General features: G+C 32.7%; 3 protein-coding genes across 4 annotated transcripts in view; 1 reads left to right on the top strand and 2 right to left on the bottom strand.

Annotated features, from left to right (window-relative positions):
• The first annotated feature begins 178 nt into the window (after positions 1-178).
• Positions 179-3,208, top strand: LOC111687992 (general transcription factor 3C polypeptide 3). The gene is made up of 2 exons (XM_023450483.2): positions 179-1,382; positions 1,559-3,208. Exons 1-2 carry the CDS (start codon positions 270-272, stop codon positions 3,170-3,172), a joined length of 2,727 nt encoding a protein of 908 aa, XP_023306251.2. The 5' UTR covers positions 179-269; the 3' UTR covers positions 3,173-3,208.
• A 442-nt stretch (positions 3,209-3,650) lies between these two features.
• Positions 3,651-4,809, bottom strand: LOC111687994. The gene is made up of 2 exons (XM_023450485.2): positions 3,991-4,809; positions 3,651-3,924 (listed from the first exon to the last, which is right to left on the bottom strand). The coding sequence occupies exons 1-2, from the start codon at positions 4,710-4,712 to the stop codon at positions 3,765-3,767; spliced, it is 882 nt and encodes a 293-aa protein (XP_023306253.2). The 5' UTR covers positions 4,713-4,809; the 3' UTR covers positions 3,651-3,764.
• An 84-nt stretch (positions 4,810-4,893) lies between these two features.
• Positions 4,894-19,727, bottom strand: part of LOC111687990 (formin-J) — a 15,914-nt gene continuing 1,080 nt past the window's right edge. The window contains exons 3-8 of one of the 2 annotated variants that reach the window (XM_046953404.1): positions 19,134-19,289; positions 18,183-18,826; positions 13,998-15,540; positions 9,869-12,661; positions 9,375-9,796; positions 4,894-5,087 (exon numbers count right to left, since the gene is read on the bottom strand). In XM_046953404.1, the coding sequence (XP_046809360.1) occupies positions 5,020-5,087; positions 9,375-9,796; positions 9,869-12,661; positions 13,998-15,540; positions 18,183-18,826; positions 19,134-19,289 (5,626 nt within the window). In that variant the 3' untranslated portion in view covers positions 4,894-5,019. Of the gene's footprint in view, positions 5,088-9,083; positions 9,797-9,868; positions 12,662-13,997; positions 15,541-18,182; positions 18,827-19,133; positions 19,290-19,727 lie in introns of those variants that run through there. The other variant, XM_046953403.1, reaches the window with a different exon arrangement.

Here is a 19,727-nt window from a genome sequence, read left to right as displayed (position 1 = left end):
GTAGATTCTGTAATTCATTTTGAATATTTTTTACTTGTGCAATTAGAACGTTAGTTAGTACATTTCTCACGGTAATATGTAAACAAAAACAATCTTTAGAAAACAATAAACAGCTGTTAATTAAACTCGCCTTATGCACTATTGTGAATGTTTATGAAAAAACCTTTAACTTGGCAGCACTACCGTACGACATTTGTTTATTTACATTTTTTATTAAACAAAATTGCAATTTTTATGAAAAAAAAACAACTACATTTTAATGAAATACAATGGATATTACCAATTCAAGTGATATAATTATAGAAGAAATAGACAGCAATGATATATCTGAATCAGAGTTATCGGAGTTCCAAGAAGCAAATCCTTTAAAAGTAGTATCCATACTGAATAGCAATGAGGAAGAGCCGGATCAAGAAATGCTAAGTCAACCTTCGGAAGAGGAAGAAGGACAATTAATTAAACAATTTTTGGGTGGAGAACGTGATTTTCCGGATATTTATACAAAATTAGAACCTCACGAAGAAGATGAAGACGAGCAAATGGAAGAGGATGAAGACGAAGATGATAATGTAGAAGAAGCGACAACAAAAACCAATGATACGGGTGGTGGCGTTGACTCTGGTGGTGTGGTTAGTAAAAATGTTAATACCTGTTTGGAATTGGAATATGGAGAGAATGCTAAAGCTCGAGGTTTAAAAAAACGTAAAATGCCAGCTGGCGAACAAGCGGCCAGCACCAGTAAATCATCTAGAATGGGCAGTGGTCCCGGCCGGCGTAGACCACAACTAAGTGCTGCTTTACAAGGCTTAATGGGTGAGGCTAACTTATGTTTTGCCAGAGGACAAATACAAATGGCCGAAAAGATCTGTTATGAAATTATACGACAAAATCCTTTGGCTGCTGAACCTTTTGTTACCTTAGCCGAAATCTATGAGTCCCGAGATACAGAAAAGTTTCTCAATTTCCTCACCATAGCCGTACATCTAAATTCGAGTGATCGCTATCAATGGATACGTATAGCTGAGATGCATATAGCTCAGGGCAACTTGCAAAGAGCTCGCATCTATTATACTCGTGCGATTAGGATTCATGACTCTGATTATGATTTACGTTTGCGTAAAGCACGTCTCTTGGAAATGATGGGTCTTAAATCGGCTGCCATGTTTTGCTATTTAAAAATGATACCCCACTGTCCGCCTGAGGCACATGAATTGTGTCTGGTGACGGCGAAAAATGTGGCTAAATATTTTCATTCATTGGATAAGTATACACAAGCATTGGAAGCCATGCAAACGGCATATTTTTTATGTGGTCATATTTTCGCTTTGGAGGATTTGAATTTATACATGGAATTGTGTATTTTGAATAAACAATATAAAAATGTAAGTGAAAATCTTTGTAATAGAAATAACAGGGCTATAATCTAGACTATAGTATGGAGCATAATCTGATCTATAGTCTTAGTTAAAACCAATTCAATAATCTGAACTATAGTCTAGGTTATTGCCTGAACTATTGTCTATGATCAAGTTTAAACGATTTCACTTTATTTTTTTAGGTTCTGGAATGCCTTAAAGAGCGCACCAACTTAGAATTGGAAACCGAAAAGGATGATCAAGTTGATTTAGTATTCTATTGCGTTATACCCGATGATTTTGTGCCAGATTTTCGTGTAAAACTTTGTGTGGCCCTTATCAATCTCAAAGCCGATCATTTACTCGGCTATTTAATACAAAATATACACGAACATATACCGCCTTTCGAAAATGATCGTTTAAATTTATATTGCGATATAGCAGAGGCTTTAATGCAACAGCACAAATATGCCGAGACCATAGCACTGTTACGACCCATTACCGATGGTGATTTTATAGAATGTCCAGCTTTTGTTTGGCTTAGACAGGCAGAATGTTTGCGTCATTTAAATCGGTGTAATGAAGCTATAGACAGTTATTTTAAAGTTGTAGAATTGGCGCCATTTTGTTATGAAGCTAAATTTACACTATCAGCTCTGCTGAAACAGCAAGGACGCCATATAGAAGCTGTTAAGGCATTGGAGCAATCAGGCGAACAAGAGGGTCAACCTTTGCATGCTCGTCTGCTGTATGAACGTTGTATAATGCTGCAGCAGATCAATGAAATTGAAGAATTCCTAGAAATTGGTTATGTTTTGTTAGGCAGACAATCGCTAAAATTCCGTAATAGAGAAGAAATTTTAGCAGCAGCAAATGGTGGCTCATTTTACAATCCTGATGGTCTTAAGAATATCTTGCAAATGCGTAATATAATAGGTGAAGACGCTGACAAAGCCTTGGAGGTGAGCAAATCTACAAATACATCGGCCTCGGACAATTTATCAGTTCACGATGAGTATCAATTGTTTTTGGAATTAATGCGCATAGGATTTTTGCATAAAAACTATAGTACTCTGCAGCGTATGTGCTTTACCATGGTGACCACTAAACGTTTTATTTGCTATCATAACGATTTGGAACGCATCATTATATTGGCTTGTTATTTTAACAATGATTGCACTTTAGCGTTTTCCTATTTACGTGAATTGATCAGCAAAAATACTGCTTCTATACCCTTGTGGAATCTCTTGTCGTTGATGATACAAAAAGGTCAAGATTTACGTTATCATCGTTACATAAATCGGCATATAGCTCGTAATCCCTTGTCCAAACAAATGCGCATATTTGTGGCACATTATCATTTGCACTGCAGTTCATATAAATATGCTCTTAATGTTTATGTGCCCATGTTTAAGGAACAACCTACCGCCTTAATAGCCTTATGTATAGCCTGTATTTTCCAACAGGTTTCTTTGCAAAAGAAAGTTTTACGCAAATGTGCTGCTGTCACACAGGCCATAGCTTTTGCTCATAAATATGCTGAACTGAGAACAAGTTCTACGTCGACGCCTGAAAGTTGTGTAGCTTATCAGGAAATCAACTATAATATAGGACGTATTTATCATCAAGCTGGTCTTGTACATTTGGCCGTGGAATACTATGAAAAGGCTTTAGATTTTCAACATCCTATGTTGGAAGCTAATAAAGAGACTTTAGGTCTGGAGCAGGAAATTGCATTTAATTTACATCTTATCTATAAGGCTAGTGGTAATCATAGGAAAGCACGACAATATCTTTACCAGTATTGTGTGGTTTAAGAGAAGTAATGGAAAATGCAATAAAATTGTGAGGTTATGAAATGTATTGTCTTTTACTTTTGTGTGTGAAAGAAGCGGTCTAATAACAATTTAAAGGTAAAGTATAACTCTTGCAGATAACTATCTATCTATCTATCTATCTATCTATCTATCTATCTATCTATCTATCTATCTATCTATCTATCTATCTATCTATCTATCTATCTATCTATCTATCTATCTATCTATCTATCTATCTATCTATCTATCTATCTATATATCTACCTATCTATCTATCTATCTATCTATCTATCTATCTATCTATCTATCTGTCTGTCTGTCTGTCTGTCTGTCTGTCTGTCTGTCTGTCTATCTATCTATCTATCTTTCTATCTATCTGTCTGTCTGTCTGTAAATCTATCTATCAACCTATCTTTCTATCTATCTATCTATCTATCTATCTATCTATCTATCCATCTATCTAATTGAAAGCAAGTCATTAAATTTCAATTCAAATTTAATTTCATAAATAATAGCAAAACACAATTAATAATAAAACTAATAAAATCAACAAAATGGTTTACCCCTGTTTTAAACGAACAAGACAAACATCTCAAACATTAATGTTAGCAAAAAGTTCAGTTTTCTTTTGAAAATTTTCAAATAAGCTTAAAAGCTCTTGTTCTTTATGTTTGATACGACTTCTAATATCGGTAATTGATTCGGTTTTAGGTCTTTCACGTTTTAACAATTCGTCCATGGAATCAATAATTCTAAAAAAGAAATAGGTAATAAATTCTTAATATCCGCTTTGCTTTAAAAGTTTTTCTTTATCATACCTACGATCTTCTTCTAAACCATTATCCCCAAATTTGTAAGGTTTTCTTGTAACATAACTTTTATCTAGAAACTCTTTTAGATCATCTAAATGCTGTTCATCTCTTAGAGAATGTTCTTCAAATTTACGTGTGGCTTTTAGAAGATTTTTAATTTCATTTTCCTTTCGTAATTTATCAATTTCATCTGTTATAGATTTCGAGGGTATCACAATCTTTAGATCACCCACTATTAAAGCATGATTTAAAATTTCATGTTCATTTGTCTGTATGGCCATTTCAGTAATTTCGCGTACATTTTCCTTGAAATTTTCTTCAAATTGATTTTCTTGTGGTGCCGGCACTTGATTTTTATTACGTTTATCTGCTCGTTTATTTAAAGAAGTTATTTGAACTCTACTAACGGGCTTAGATTTATTTCGAGAAATTACTGGTATATTGGATTTTTCGCTAGTTTCGAATTTTTTGTTGTCTCTTCTTGTTATTGCTTTTTGTTTAGAATTTAATGCTGCAACCGTTGGTTCTTTGGGGTTTCTTAAAATGGTAAATTTAGATTTGCTAAGATTGGAATTATTTATTTGTATTGGAAGAGTAAAACCATTTTCTCTCTTTAATATTTTAGAGTCCACAACAGTAGGAATTTGCAGATTTACGGGTTTTCTTAAATTTATTGTAGATTTAAGCATTACTTGAGCGGGGCGTCTTTTTGAATCGGAAGTGTACATTTTGGAATTTATTTAAAATTGAGAAAACGGAACAAATTTCAGGAATTTTCAAAATCAGAAAAAATAGTTTTGATTGATTTTATTTAAAAAAAATGACAACAAATTCAAAACTAATTATATTGAATTATAGCAGAAAGCTCTGAACCCGGGTTTATAAGTAACATTGTTAATAAAGTAAAGCTCAAAGTGATGTTTATTAAATTTTCTTAAAATTAAACAAATCCTTATAATAAAACAATTTAAAAGTTTAAAAATATATTTATTTGGAAGAAAATGTACATAAAACACAGGCGAAGTCCCCTTCCACTCATAGGTTGGTGAGATTTTTTAAAGCCTTCGAAAAACTTTTCTTCATTTTCTTCATGGTAGATGGAGCTACAGAAAGAAATAAAGAACAAAGTACAGTAAATTTTTTGAAATAGATAGATAGACAGATAGATAGATAGATAGATAGATAGATAGATAGATAGATAGATAGATAGATAGATAGATAGATAGATAGATATATAGATAGATAGATAGATAGATAGATAGATAGATAGATAGATAGATAGATAGATAGATAGATAGATAGATAGATAGATAGATAGATAGATAGATAGATAGATAGATAGATAGATAGATAGATAGATAGATAGATAGATAGATAGATAGATAGATAGATAGATAGATAGATAGATAGATAGATAGATAGATAGATAGATAGATAGATAGATAGATAGATAGATAGATAGATAGATAGATAGATAGATAAATAAGTAAATAAATAGACCAATGACACATCTTTTCTAAAGAACTTGGACCCTATTATCTTCAAGTTATAAATAGTTAACAACATGTTTAGTTTAATGGTAAGAAATACTTTTTATTAAAAATATTATTTTGTTTAATATTTCAAAAAACTACAATATTTATTAAATGGTTAATATTTAAAGCCGGTCATTGTGACAATTATGTATTTCTATATAAATATATTTACGATTTATAATATGATATAATATTATATTTTAAACATCTATTTTTTAAATGATAATTTAGAAAAATATATATTAAGGGAATAAGTATAAATTCTATTTAATAAATTTGGTTTAGTTTTAATTTTTTTTTTCTTTAATTAATACATATTTAAAGCTCAGTTTTCAAAGGCTAATTTTATAGTTACACAAAACGAATTTATGAAATAGTAACTATACAATGTCAAACTGATTCTATATATATATATTAATGTTATATAATGATTTTGTCATTAAAATAAGGCAATTTTTATTATTGTTATAATTTATTTTAAACACTTTACTTGGAAAACATTTCAGCTTAGAAGGCAGTTTTTTTAAATAATTTGAAATCAACAAAGTATTATTTATTTTATAAAACTTCGATAAAAGTTTATGAATAAGACCATTAGTTTATTTGATTAATTATGTCTTACAACACCGATATTATAGTAAGATTTCTAAGATGCCTTTCTATTCTACAGGCTCTTGACTATTAAAACAAAGTTAAAGTCTCTTTTCCTATAGAAAGTTCTATAGTCTCTGAACTGCAGGCAGTTTTATAGTCTTTTGAATATGCAGAGTTCTTTAGATTCTGAGATATACTATAAAGATAGTTCTACAGTCTTGACTATATACAGTTTTATAATCTCTAAGCTATATATAGTTCTATGTGCTCTCGAGTATAGACATTTTTATAGTCTCTCGACTAGAGACATTTCTATAGTATATCAACTTTACTATAGACAGTTCTATAGACTCTGAACTATTCTATGTTGATAGTTCAACAGTCTCTTGACGATACACAGTTTTGAAATCTCTAGGCTATAGATAGTTCTATAGTCTCTCGACTGTAAACTGTTCTATAGTCTCTCGACTGTAAACAGTTCTATAGTCATTTGACTATAAACAGTTTTATAGTATCTTGTCTTTTGACAGTTCTATAGATCCTTGATTATAGATATTTTTATAGTCTGTTGACTATAGACAGTTCTATAGACTCTTGACTATAGACAGTTCAATAGTTTCTCGACTATAGATAATTCTATAGTCTTTTGAATATATACTATTCTAAAGCCTTTGGGCTATAGACAGTTCTATAGCCTCTCAGTTCTATAGTCTCTCGACTTCAGACAGGCCAATAGTCTCTCGACTTTAAGACAGTTCTATAGCCTCTCAGTTCTATAGTCTCTCGACTTCAGACAGTTCAATAGTCTATCGACTTTAGACAATTCAATCGATTAATACTCTCTACAATTTAGACAGTTCTATAGTTTCTCGACTTTAGATGGTTCGAAATGTTCTCTACTATAGACTCTTCCTTAGTCCCTCAATTTTAGACAGTTCTAAACTTATGACAGTTTTCTATATTCTCTCGTCTATACATTTCTCTTTAGACTTCCGACTATAGCCTGTTGCTTAGTCTGTCGACTATTTTAATAGCTTCTCGTTTAAATACTATTGTTAGTAAACCTCTTGACTATAAACATTCCTTTAGTTTCATGACTATAGACAGTTCTCTCGACCAACAACAGATCCATTATCTCTCGACTTTACCTCAGTTGTCTATATTCTTTGTTCTCGATATACTTCTATTGACTTTTAACTTAGTCTACTGCTTAGGGAGTCTTTTGTAAATCTTTGTTTATAGCTTTTTTGACTAAATAGTCTCTCGACTTTAAGACAGTTATATAGCCTCTCAGTTGTATAGTCTCTCGACTTTAGACAGTTCAATAGCCTCTCATTTCCATAGACTCTCGACTTCAGAAAGGTTAATACTTTCTACACTTTAGAAAGTTCTATAGTTTCTCGACTTTAGATAGTTCGAAATTTTCTCTACTATAGACAGTTCTTTATCCCCAGAAATTTGGATAGTTCTAAACTTTAGACAATTGTCTATATTCATTCGTCTATTTCTTTAGACTATCGACTATAGCCTGTTTCTTAGTCTGTCGACTATTTTGATAGCTTCTCGTTTAAATACTATTGTAAGTAAACCTCTTGACTATAAACAGTCCTTTAGTTTCATAACTATAGACAGTTCTCTCGACCAACAACAGATCCATTGTATCTCGACTTTACCTCAGTTGTCTATATTCTTTGTTCTCGATATAGTTCTAATGTCTTCCAACTTAGTCTACTGTCTATTGAGTCTTCTGTAGCCATTCCTCTATAGCTTATTTTATAGCTTTTTTGACAAAATACTATTCTAAAGCCTCTCGACTACGGACAGTTCTATAGCCTTTTGTCTATAGGCAATTTTATGGTAACTCGACTAAAGGCTATTCTTTCATCTCTCGATATAATATAGTTCCATAGTCTATCGATTATTGAAATGTAGTATCTGGGCTAAAGACTATTTTTTAAACACAATTTTTATTTTGTTGTATAAAAGAACATTTTCTGACTAAACTAAAGGTGCTAGGGTGAAAAGGATGGTGAATGGATTCTGACTAAACTAGGGGTGTTATGGTTGGTATGAAAAGGTTGAAAATCTGTATTTACATTTAGTTGCCGTCAAAAGCGAAAAGGATGTAAACAAATCTCGATGTTTTAAGTGAAAACATAAAAGTTTATTTTCTGGTTAAACTAGAAGCGTTAGGGTGTATAGTTTGAACGAAGTTAGTTTAGTTTGAAAGGAGGTTGTTTGTACAAAGAAATACACCTAGGCCTCTATCGAGCCTCTTGTGCGCTCCTTAACTAGTGCCTCAGATGGAAATCGAATCCACCACCTTCGATCCACCAGACTAGAACACTAAACACTAACCTACCGTAGTCGTTCCCACGACAATTGGATCTTCGTTCCGGAACGACCCGAGACATATTCGGCCAAAGATTGTCAACCCAGCGACAGCTGCATCAACCGAAAGTTTTTTCCCCAGAAAAGAACTATTGGCCACAGTCGAACTGTTATAACAACAACGACCTACCGGAGTCCATTAAAGTTCCGTTTTTCGATTAAACTAAAAGCGCTAGAGCCAACAACCTATTCCATAGTAGTTTGACTATAGATCGTTTTATAATCTGTTGAGTATCTTGATTAGTTCAATTTGTAAAGGAATATATTACAGACCTCTGGCCATAATAACAGTGTTGTATTTAACATAAACGTTATATGTAGGATTTAACCTAAATAAAGTAAGAGAGAGCTTTAAAGTTAAAACTGTATAGTTTTTTTTATTAAAAAAATGTTAAAAAATAATTTATCGTTTTGATTTTAATGCAGTTTTGTTCGTAAATTTTTTGATACAATTTTTGTTTTATTTGTTTAGTATTATTCGTTTTTGGTTTAGCAGTTTATATTAGATATTTCTTATTTTTAATATTTAATTTGTGATCGTTATTGTTCTTTTGAGAAATTGTTAAAAAATATAGATTATTATTAAAGTTAAATATTATTTATTAAACTAAATAAATGTTTTTTTATGTATATTAAAAAACAAAGTTAATAAAATATAAGTTTAATTGTTATTTAATAAAAAAAAAGAACTTAACTACTAACTATAGTTTTTAGTAGTAGGTAGTACTACAAATAGTTCACAATCTACAGTTAAAAAAAATTTTTTTGTCTACAATACTATACGTTTAACACCACAGTCCATACAAAATTTAGCTTGTTCGAGTAGAAATCTACTGCCACATTCATGACAGAATTTCGACACTTTCATACTTGAGCTCATGGTAGAGTTAGAGGGATATTGCTGTAATGTTTCCAAATTTGTATGAGAATTTGTGGCTCCTGTTAGAGAGACATGAGAGGGTGGTAATTCATAATTGTTGTTGTTATTATTATTATTATTGCTGTGACGTTCATAACGTCTTAATTCCTCTAAATCTGTATTGTTATTGTTATTATTGTAGAGTTGTTGTTGTTGCTGTTGTTGTTTGTGAAAACTATTACTGCTAGTTAGGGGTGGTAAAGCATGTTCTGAACTGCTGCTTGAAGAGGCACTTAATTGTCTAGAACGTCCTAGAGTGTTTTCCTCTGTAAGAGGACGATTAAGCAAACAATTAGCTGTATTAGAGGTCAGGGGACGACAACGATTAGAGTTGCGTTGGGTTGTTAGCTCCGTAGAACGTTGACGAGAGAGACTACAAATAGAAAAAAATCAATAAAAATTTAATAAAATCTTTAAGAGTTTTTTGCAAACTTTAAATACCCACCTTCCATAGGCCGAGTCTGCACTCGTTTTTGAACTAACACCCAAACGTGAATTGGGCGAAGATAAAGGATAACCATCTAAGCTGCTTAATTCATCTGAGTCACCATAAGCATCACCACTGGGTGTACCAGCCGTACGATTCGTTTTTCTAGTTGCTGTCATCATATTGACCTTGCTATTCATATTCACATCCATGGGAGCAGTAGTAGTTAGCCTTAAATTACCAGCCATTTCATCGCCCATTTGACGAAAATCTTCTTGCATTTTTTGCATTAAATTTTTCGCATTATTCAGCTGAACATTGGGCAAACGTTCGAGCATGGAGTGAGCTGAAAAGTTTTTCGTTCGACACATATTTTGACCTAATTCACCACCTTCATCATCATCTGATATTTTACTAAACTTATTGTCATGGGCTGCATCGACTTCCACTTCGACCACAGTCTGAGGATTACCCACCATATGACGTATGGAATTGGGTGAAATGGGTGATTTATCTAGATCATTTTGTTCCGTCTCTATGCTGATGAATATTTCACGTTTCTGATTGAGACTATTATGATCTTGGAATTGTTCTGTGTTTGTGTTAAGGCAAAAAGTATCCGTTGATTTGGTGTTGCTAGTGGTGGCTGTTAGTTCATCGTATTTATTTCTGCTTCTAGTGTTAAGGGAAAAGGAATTAAATAGATTTTTGGGATGCTGAGGCAAAGAGGGAAATTGAAAGTGTTGGCCACTGCCGCTTGTGTGCGTTTGAGGCGTTAGCGGGGGGAATGTTTGTGGAGAAGATGATTTTTTGAAATTCGTAGAGTTGTTGTTATTGTTGTTGCTGTTGTGGATGTTGTGAGTGTTAGAGTGTGTATTGTTTTGGTTTTGTGTTGCAGAATTCGGCATTAACATCGATCTTTGTTTTTTCGATGTGCGATTCATAAGAAATTCTCTACAATCTTTGAAGAGAGGAAATTGTTCTTCATCATTTTCAAATGATGACAGGAATTCCTCAAAATCAAAATCATCAAAAGCCGGCAAAGGTGGTATAAAGGGCGCATCCACTGGATTAACCTGTTGTGAGGTTAATCTCTCAAAAGCCTTTTCATGTTCTCTTAGAAGATTATGTTGCAATAGTGTTTCTCCCTCCAGAGAAGAGCGATTGGCACCCTCATCATCGGCTGAACAACAGGAATCTCCTTCTGGAGAAGCATCATAGAGGAATTGATTGCGACCCAAACGTATGCGCCGTTTCAAAAGATTACGTCCTTCGGCTGAGTTGCGTTGACTATTGTTTAAGGTCTGCTGCTGTTGGGGAATATGATGCTGTTCTGGTTGTTGTTGCTGCTGCTTAACTGTGGGCAAAAACTTTGTTTGCTGCTGAAGACTAGTTGCTGTTGTTGTTTTCTTGGCCGGAGCCGCAGAATCTGATGAAGAGGAGGAAGAAAACTGTTCCACACGTGTTTCGGAAGTATCAGAATCTGAATGTTTAAAATCTGTACGTTTCAGATTTAAATTAATTGGAAGATTATCACATTTATTTATCAATTTAGGATCTATATAATCAGAACCCATAGAATTTTTACGTTCTGCATAAAGATGAGAAGCATTTTTAACAGTTTTATTATTATCACCACCAAATATAGAACTTAAGGCCACTGGTTTAGGGGATTTTGGGGCAGATTTCTGCTCTAGGTTTGTTTTAACATTCAAAGGTGTTAAGCTAGCTGTAGGCTGCTGTAAGACTTGTGATGTTTGAGGTTTACTTAAAGGAGTTGCTGGCTTAGAGGACAATGGCGTCAAACGCTGCTGTCCATATTTGCTTATTTCCATTTCATTTGTGTTTTTAACATTTACCTCATAATGCTCATTACATTCAGTGCCTGCCAAGATATCCGCCTTTATATTTTTGGCCGAATTTTGTTTACTCAAATTATTACTCTTATCCTTTAGCTCTTTAGCATTTAAGGGTCCATCGAGATTAGCTACCGGTGTGGTAGTTACTGAATCAGCAGTAGAGGGTGTTTTAACCTCTAATATAGTCTCCTTTTTAAGCTCATTATCTGCAGCCGTTTGATTTAACTTCTCCAACTCATGTTCATATTTTAAAAATACTGCCAAAGAATCAGTTTTTGAAACATATTTAGAGGCCGTATTATTGCTTGCCACCACTTCGGGTTCCATTATATTAGGTGAAGCTGCTGCACTACTACCACTAGCATTGGCAGCATTTATATTCAATTTCAATGGTTGTTTACGATTCGAAGCCGATGTATCTCTTCTTACCACCCGTGGACTTTTATTTACTGCAAAATCATTAACACATACCGATCTAACGGGCATTTCATCGTATTCTTCGGGCTTAAGGAAATTTGTAGAAATAGGTCCCTCATCCGATAATCCTCTTTGTATGGTAGGACGATGTTTTTGTGCAAATAATGGTGGACGTGTCGATAACATGGGAGATCTTCTAGGTCCCCTTAAAGAAGATGTTCGTCTAAAGCTAGAAGATCTTGCTAAAGTTGGAGTTTTTTGTGTTTGTTGTGGTATTTGTGATGTTGTCATTAGATTAGGTGTAGTATTATTATTATTATTTGGTGTTGACGAACTGAGTATAAGTGATGTAGACATTTTACTAATGCTACTATTGTTGTTGTTGTTATTATTACTATTCGGCGTAGCCGGTAAACTGGGCAGTTGTGGTGTTTGGGGTGTGGTTGATATATCCGCTGAGTCATTTGTGGGTGAGCACAACTCTTCGAGTTGACGTTTGGCCGACAAAAAGGGATCATAATTGTCGGGCAAACCACTAAAAGTTGTAATAAAGTTAAGATAGAAAAACTTGGTTAAATAATGAAAAAAATTTCAGATAAAATTAAAAGCTCTCTTTTAGGGCGGGTTTTTCAGATAAAGGTAATCTACATTCTTTGTTTAAACCTAGTTTAATATATGTTTTGTGTCCTTCAGTAAGCATTAACGTTACTTAGGGCGGGTTTTTCAGATAAAGAAACTTAAGTTATTAAAACTAGACAATAGTCTTAGTATTCCAGACATTAGACTAGACAGTAAACTAGACTAAATTATAGTTTAAACTGTAGACTAAACTTTAATCCACTCTATCGATAAGTTTTTAGTCCAGACTATGGACTAACCAAGACTAGACAATAAACTAAACTATACTCTATACTACACTATACTCCAGACAATAGACTAGACTGTAAACTAAATTAAATTATAGTTCAGAGTGTAGACTAAACTATAGTCCAGTCTATAGAAAAGTTTATAGTCCAGACATTTGACTAGTCTCTAGTATAAACTGAACTATATTTCAGATTATAGAATAGACAATAGTCAAGTATATACTCTAAACTAAAGTATAGTCTTTATTTTAAACTAAAGTCCAGTTTATAGGCTAAACTGTAGTACAGATTTTCGACTTCATTTTAACTATAGTTAAAACCAAAGACTTGACTATAATAACACTACAGTTCAAACTGTATACTAGCATATAGTCCAAACTATAGCCTAAACTATAGTTCAGACTAACGTCTAAACTATAGTCCAGACTATAGCTTAAACTATAGTTCAGACTTAAGCCTAAACTCTAGTCCAGACTAAAGCCTAAACTATAGTCCAGACTAACGTCTAAACTATAATCCAGACTATAGCCTAAACTATAGTCCAGACTAAAGCATAAACTATAGTCTAGACTAAAGCCTAAACTATAGTCCAGACTAACGCCTAAACTATAGTCCAGACTATAGCCTAAACTATAGTCCAGACTATAGCCTAAACTATAGTCCAGACTATAGCCTAAACTATAGTCCAGACTATAGCCTAAACTATAGTCCAGACTATAGCCTAAACTATAGTCCAGACTAAAGCCTAAACTATAGTCTTGACTAAAGCCTAAACTATAGTCTAGACTAAAGCCTAAACTAAAGTTAAGACCAAAGACTAAACTATAATCTTTCACAAGAGATTTTAACTGGAAATTTGTTAGAATCTACTATGCAACTACTTAAAAATATAAATAAAACTTGCGATACTTGTTGTCTCAGCAAAACCCTCACCCCCCCTTCCCTCCAACATACAAAGAAAACGAAAGTTGTACAACACCTGCATTAAATGAAATCAATACCCACCTGACGGTAAATGACTTGTTACGTTTCAATTGTGGCGTGAGTGGTGGTTCTTTTATAACCTTAATCTCCTTATGCTCCTCCTTTTCCTCCTCGTCTTTCATAAAATCAATATTATTCTCTTCATTATACTCCAGTTTTTCTACTCTAACACTTTCTTTTACATTATTCCCTTTAAGGCCGTTAGATTTCAATTGTGGTGCTGATATTACCCCACAAAGTTTTAATGTATCATTAGGAAAGGGTAGAACAGCTTTCATGGGTAAACTATTCGAACAGCTAACAGTTTGTCTTAGAACTTTTTTACGTTTTGTTGGGCAGATATTAAGAGACTTAAGACGTTCGGAAGTTTCACTTTTAGGTGTTGTAGGAGCTGTTCTAGACAGTTGGGCAGGAGGTGGTGTACCTAGACGTGGTAATCTTAAAGCTTTTGGTGTTCTAGGAGTGTCAGGGCTTTCTTTTAAATGTTTTCTTTGGGATTTCGTATTACGTTTGTTGGGTGAAGTAGGGTTTCGAGGGTTTGTTTTTATTCCACATAAATCCTCAGAACTTTTAGAATATTTTAAAGGTTTCTGCTTATTTTGATCGGAATCATCTTTAAACTCTTCTAGGTGATAAGAACTTTGTTCCAAATCTCTTATAAATGTATGAGATTTAAATGAACTTTTTAATATCTTTAAGTCCAACTCGGCCAAATTGTTGTCTACTTTAGAATCTGTTAAAGTTTCCAAGTCATCTTTTTTAGATTCTTTTGTTTTAAAACGACGAAGTTCATCGGAATCTGTTAGACAATCTTTGTAGATTTCCATTTCCTGTGCGTCTTTTTCTCCTGAATTTTTAAGAGATTGTTCAGAACTATTAAGGTTTCCATCAGATTTTGTATTGTTTATTTGATTTTCATTTACTTTACTCTCTTTAATGGTAACATTCTTTTCCGTTTCTGTTTCTCTGAGAGATTTTTTAAGTTTATCTCTCTTTTCGGATTCTGTACTCTTACCTGTACTCTTTTTCAAATCTTCAGCAAGATGTTTTTGCTTCTTTAAGGATTTTATAGGAGTTGTAGGTATATCTAGTTTTGGAATAGAGTTTAATATCTCATTTATAGCGTCTTCACAGTCGCTATCACGATCACAATCGGGATAAGTTTGTTTCATTATCATGTCTTGCTCTCTCAGTAAATCTGTGGATTGCTGATGTTCTTCTAAAGGACACAAATCATCAATTGGATTAGTTGAATCCTTTTCTCTAGTCTTAACTATTTTCTCTGAATCAAACATCTCCATATCAGTTAACTTCTTAGGGAGACTGAAACCAAGATCCCCTTCCCTCTCTTCTCTTTTGAAAGTTGTATGCTTGTCTAAACCCAACACTTGCTCTTCCCTCTCAAAATATTGTTCCATAGTCATTTTTCTTTCCGACACCTTGTCATCCTTGTTGCCCCCTTCAGGCCATAACTTTTCACTTTTTTCTGTTACGTTTTTGAAAGAATTATAAAATGTTAAACTTTTTGTTAAAACCACATTTTCTTCTGCTGGCGCTTCATTTGCTGCAACAAAATTTTTCAGTAAAAATTTCATAAGAAAATTTATGTAATTTGTGTTTTTTTCTTTTAATTTTTCATTTTCAATACTTGTATAATGTTTGGAAGATTTATCTGGTGTTATTCTGAGTTTCCTGTTTGTCGGTATAAGTTTTTTTTCTTAATTAATTCAGTTTCTTCTTAAGTTTTGCTTCGTTTCATATGATGTGTGTGTTTTTTTTTTTGTCTGTTTATATTTATTAGTGTATTTTTTTGTTGGTGTGTAAATATTTCTTTTGAAAAACTATACGCTTGAACTTGCATTTGCAGTATTAGTTCGCATGTCTTGCTAAAATGTGGAGAGCTAAATGCAATGCACAGTGGTTTAGTTATCAAAAGAATTAAAGTAGTGGTGTGTTTTGTAATAAAACCTTAAAAGTCTGGTCCATATTCTTGTTTATACGTTAGTCGATGCTAGTCCATAGTCTAGTCTATAGTTTAGTCTATAGTTAAGTCTGTAGTCAACTCTGTAGTCAAGTCTATAGTCTAGTCTATAGTCTATTTTACAGTCTTGTCCATAGTCTAATCTAAAGTCTATTTTGTAGTCTCTCTTGTCTATAGTAGAGTCTTAAGCCTAGACTAAGTCTAGTCTATAGCCTAGACTATAGTCTAGTCTATAGTCTAGTCTGGTCTAAAGTCTAGCCTATAGTCTATTCTATAGCCTAGTCTATAATCTAGTCTATAGTCAAGTCTATAGATTAGTCTATAATCTAGTCTATAGTTTATGCTATGGTCTATATTATAGTCTTGAATATAGTTTATAGTATAGTCTAGTCTATAGTCTAGTTTATAGTCTATAATCTTGTCTAAAGTCTATAATCTAGTCTAAAGTCCAGTCTATAGTCTAGTCTATAGGCTAGTCTATAGTATAATCAATAGCTTAGTCTATAGTATAGTCAATAGCTTAGTCTATAGTATAGTCAATAGCTTAGTCTATAGTCTAGTCTATAGTCTAGTCTAGTCTATAGTCTAGTCTATAGTATAGTCTATAGTTTAGTCTATAGTCTAGTCTAAAGTCAAGTCTATAATCTAGTTTATAGTCTAGTCTATAGTCTAGTCTATAGTCCAGTCTATAGTCCAGTCTATAGTCGAGTCTTTAGTCTATTTTATAGTCTTGTCCATAGTCTAATCTATATTCCATTTTGTAGTCTCTCATGTCTATAGTCTAGTCTAAAGTCTAGCCTATAATCTAGTCTACAGTTTATTCTATGGTCTATTCTATAGTCTTGTATATAGTTTATAGTATAGTCTAGTCTATAGTCTAGTCTATAGTCTAGTCTATAGTCTAGTTTATAGTCTGGTCAATAGTCTAGTTTATAGTCTATTCTATAGTCTAGTCTATAGTCTAGTCTTTAATCTAATATATAGACTAGTCTATAATCTAGTCTATAGTCTAGTCTATAGTCTGGTCTATAGTCTAGTCTTTAGTCTAGTCTTTGGTCTAGTCGATAGTATAGTCTATTGTCTAGTTTATAGTCTAGTCAATAGTCTAGTTTATAGTCTAGGCTATAGTCTAGGCTATAGTCTAGTCTATAGTCTAGGCTATAGTCTAGACTATAGTCTAGTCTATAGTCTAGTCTGTAGTCTAGTCTATAGTCTAGTCTTTAATCTAGTCTATAGTCTAGTCTATAGTCTAGTCTATAGTTTAGTATATAGTCTAGTCTATAGTCTAGTCTATAGTCTAGTCTATAGTCTAGTCTATAGTCTAGTCTATAGTCTAGTCTATAGTCTAGTCTATAGTCTAGTCTATAGGCTAGTCTATAGTCTAGTCTATAGTGTAGTATATAGTCTAGTCTATAGACTAGACTATAGAATAGTCTATGATCTATTCTATAGTCTAGTCTATAATCTAGACTGTAGTCTACTCTATAGTCTGCTCTATGATCTATTCTATAGTATGGTCTAAAGTCTAGTCTGTGTTCTCTATATTGTGCACTATTTATATGATCTTTCTAGTTTTTATTCAAATTTCCCCCCTTCCTCACCCACTGTAATGGATTAAAATCGGTGTTGTTTTTTTTTTCGTTTCTCAAACGTTGCTTTTCATAATTTTATAAAATTGGCTTTTTAAAGTAAAATAAACAGTTTGTTTATGTTTTATAATTGCGCTGCATTACTTCAAGTGTTCTACAATGGCAGCCTATTTGCTACAACGTTGTTCTTCTCAAGTATGGAGTCATATATGCAAAACATAAATAATTATTATTATTTGGTTTAGATGGGTATGGGCTCACTTTTTTTAATCGCCTTAGTTTTTCATTTACTATTAAGAATAATAATTATTATTTTTTTTAAGTTTGAAATTTAATGGTTTATATTACAAATGAGGCGGCAATAAAGAAAAAGTTCAATGGCATTAGAATGAGTTGATGTAAAAGATACAATTCTGTGGAATTCTCATTTAACTGCTGGTGTAATATAAGATTTTATAGATTGATAAAATCAGATCATTTTGGGATTTTAAAGTTTTCATTAAAAAAAAGAGTTTTTGTGAAAAGCTTTTTCAATTGAAAAGAAAATTAATCAGATTAAATCTGCAACTTCAAATAATAGTATTGAAAACGAAAAAAAACTCAAATCCAAATTTAAAAAAAATATATATTCAATACCTTTTGATTTCATTTCATAATGATTCAAAACATTATTATTTACAACATGATTATCATGATCATTAATAAAAGCTTTATGCGCTGTTTCTTCTTCTGCTGCTTGCAAACAATTGACGCGACGACGCATTGTTCTTAAAGACAAATCACTGACAGATTTCTTTTGTTCTAAGGAGATGTTCGATGTTATAACCGGTAAATTTATCTCAACATCCGTTGTTTTCAATTTCTGATTAGATTTTTTTGTTGCTTTTTGTTGGTGTTTCTTTAAATCTGGTAGCTGTTGCTGCTGTTGAAGATGTTTTGGTTTTTGGGGTTTTATTTTGGCCGCTGTCAAAGCATCCACTTTTAGTTTTTTATTTATAGCGATTGCAGTCATTTGTTCACCCATAAGTTGTAGTTCTGGCATTTGAATTTTAAGATTTATGATAGATTCTTCTTGTTTTTGTTGTTTATATTCTGTTGTTGCTTTAGCAACTGCATTCATTTTTATTGTTGTTGTAGGTGGCAGTTGAGGAGTTTGACTTTTGTCACGAGTACATTTACGACTTCCTACAGAGCAATTGTCTATATTTGTATGTTCTTTATAAGTTGCTGTTTCCTGTGGTTCATTTAGTTTTGCTGCTGTAGTGGAATTCGTGATTTTTCTGCATGTAATTAAAGAGATTTCGAAAGAGTTTTGTCAACAATGGGGAGCATAAATGTAACAGAGTGGTTTACTCCTCTAAAGCGTTTTGATTCCAGTACATACATACACAAAAACAACTAACAACGTGTAAAAAAGAAAAAAATCAACCACAAAATCTACTTCTACAAAATTAAAAAATCCAACATTACTTAAACTACTAATAACCTTCAGTTAATTACAAAAAAATTATCGCAAGTTTTTACTAAAAGAGAGCTTTTTTTAACTTAAACTTTAAATAAGTTTAGTTTTCTTCAATTTCAACTTACCTTTCGCTACACATGGAAGAGGTCATGGACATAGACATTAAACTATTGTCTTGAGTTTTATTGCCATTGGTTTTAGATGTTTTGGTTGTGTCATCGTTTTCATGCTCTTCGCCAGCTAAACCGGAATATTTTTCACGGTTCATGGAACGTTTGGTTCTAGGAAATTAACAACCAAAAAGTTATTTAATTTAAGTTATATTTTTAAAATTACCGTCTAGTCTAATCGTAACTATAGTCTGAAGAAAAGTCTAGTATTTAGTTTGGACTATATTCGAGTCTATTGTCTAAGTCTATAGTCTGGACTATAGTCTATTCTATACCCTGGACTATAGTCGCTACCATAGTCTGGATAATATTCTATAGTCCAGTCTAGTCTATAGTCTAGTCTATAGTCTAGTCTATAGTCTAGTCTATAGTCTAGTCTATAGTCTAGTCTATACTCTAGTCTATAGTCTAGTCTATAGTTTAGTCTATAGTCTAGTCTAATCTATAGTCTAGTCTATAGTCTAGTCTATAGTCTAGTCTATAGCCTAGTCTATAGTCTAGTCTATAGTCTAGTCTATAGTCTAGTCTACAGTCTAGTCTATAGTCTAG

Source organism: Lucilia cuprina, chromosome 6 (assembly GCF_022045245.1).
Source record: "Lucilia cuprina isolate Lc7/37 chromosome 6, ASM2204524v1, whole genome shotgun sequence".
Classification (NCBI taxonomy): domain Eukaryota; kingdom Metazoa; phylum Arthropoda; class Insecta; order Diptera; family Calliphoridae; genus Lucilia; species Lucilia cuprina.
This window is presented reverse-complemented; position numbering and strand designations above follow the sequence as displayed.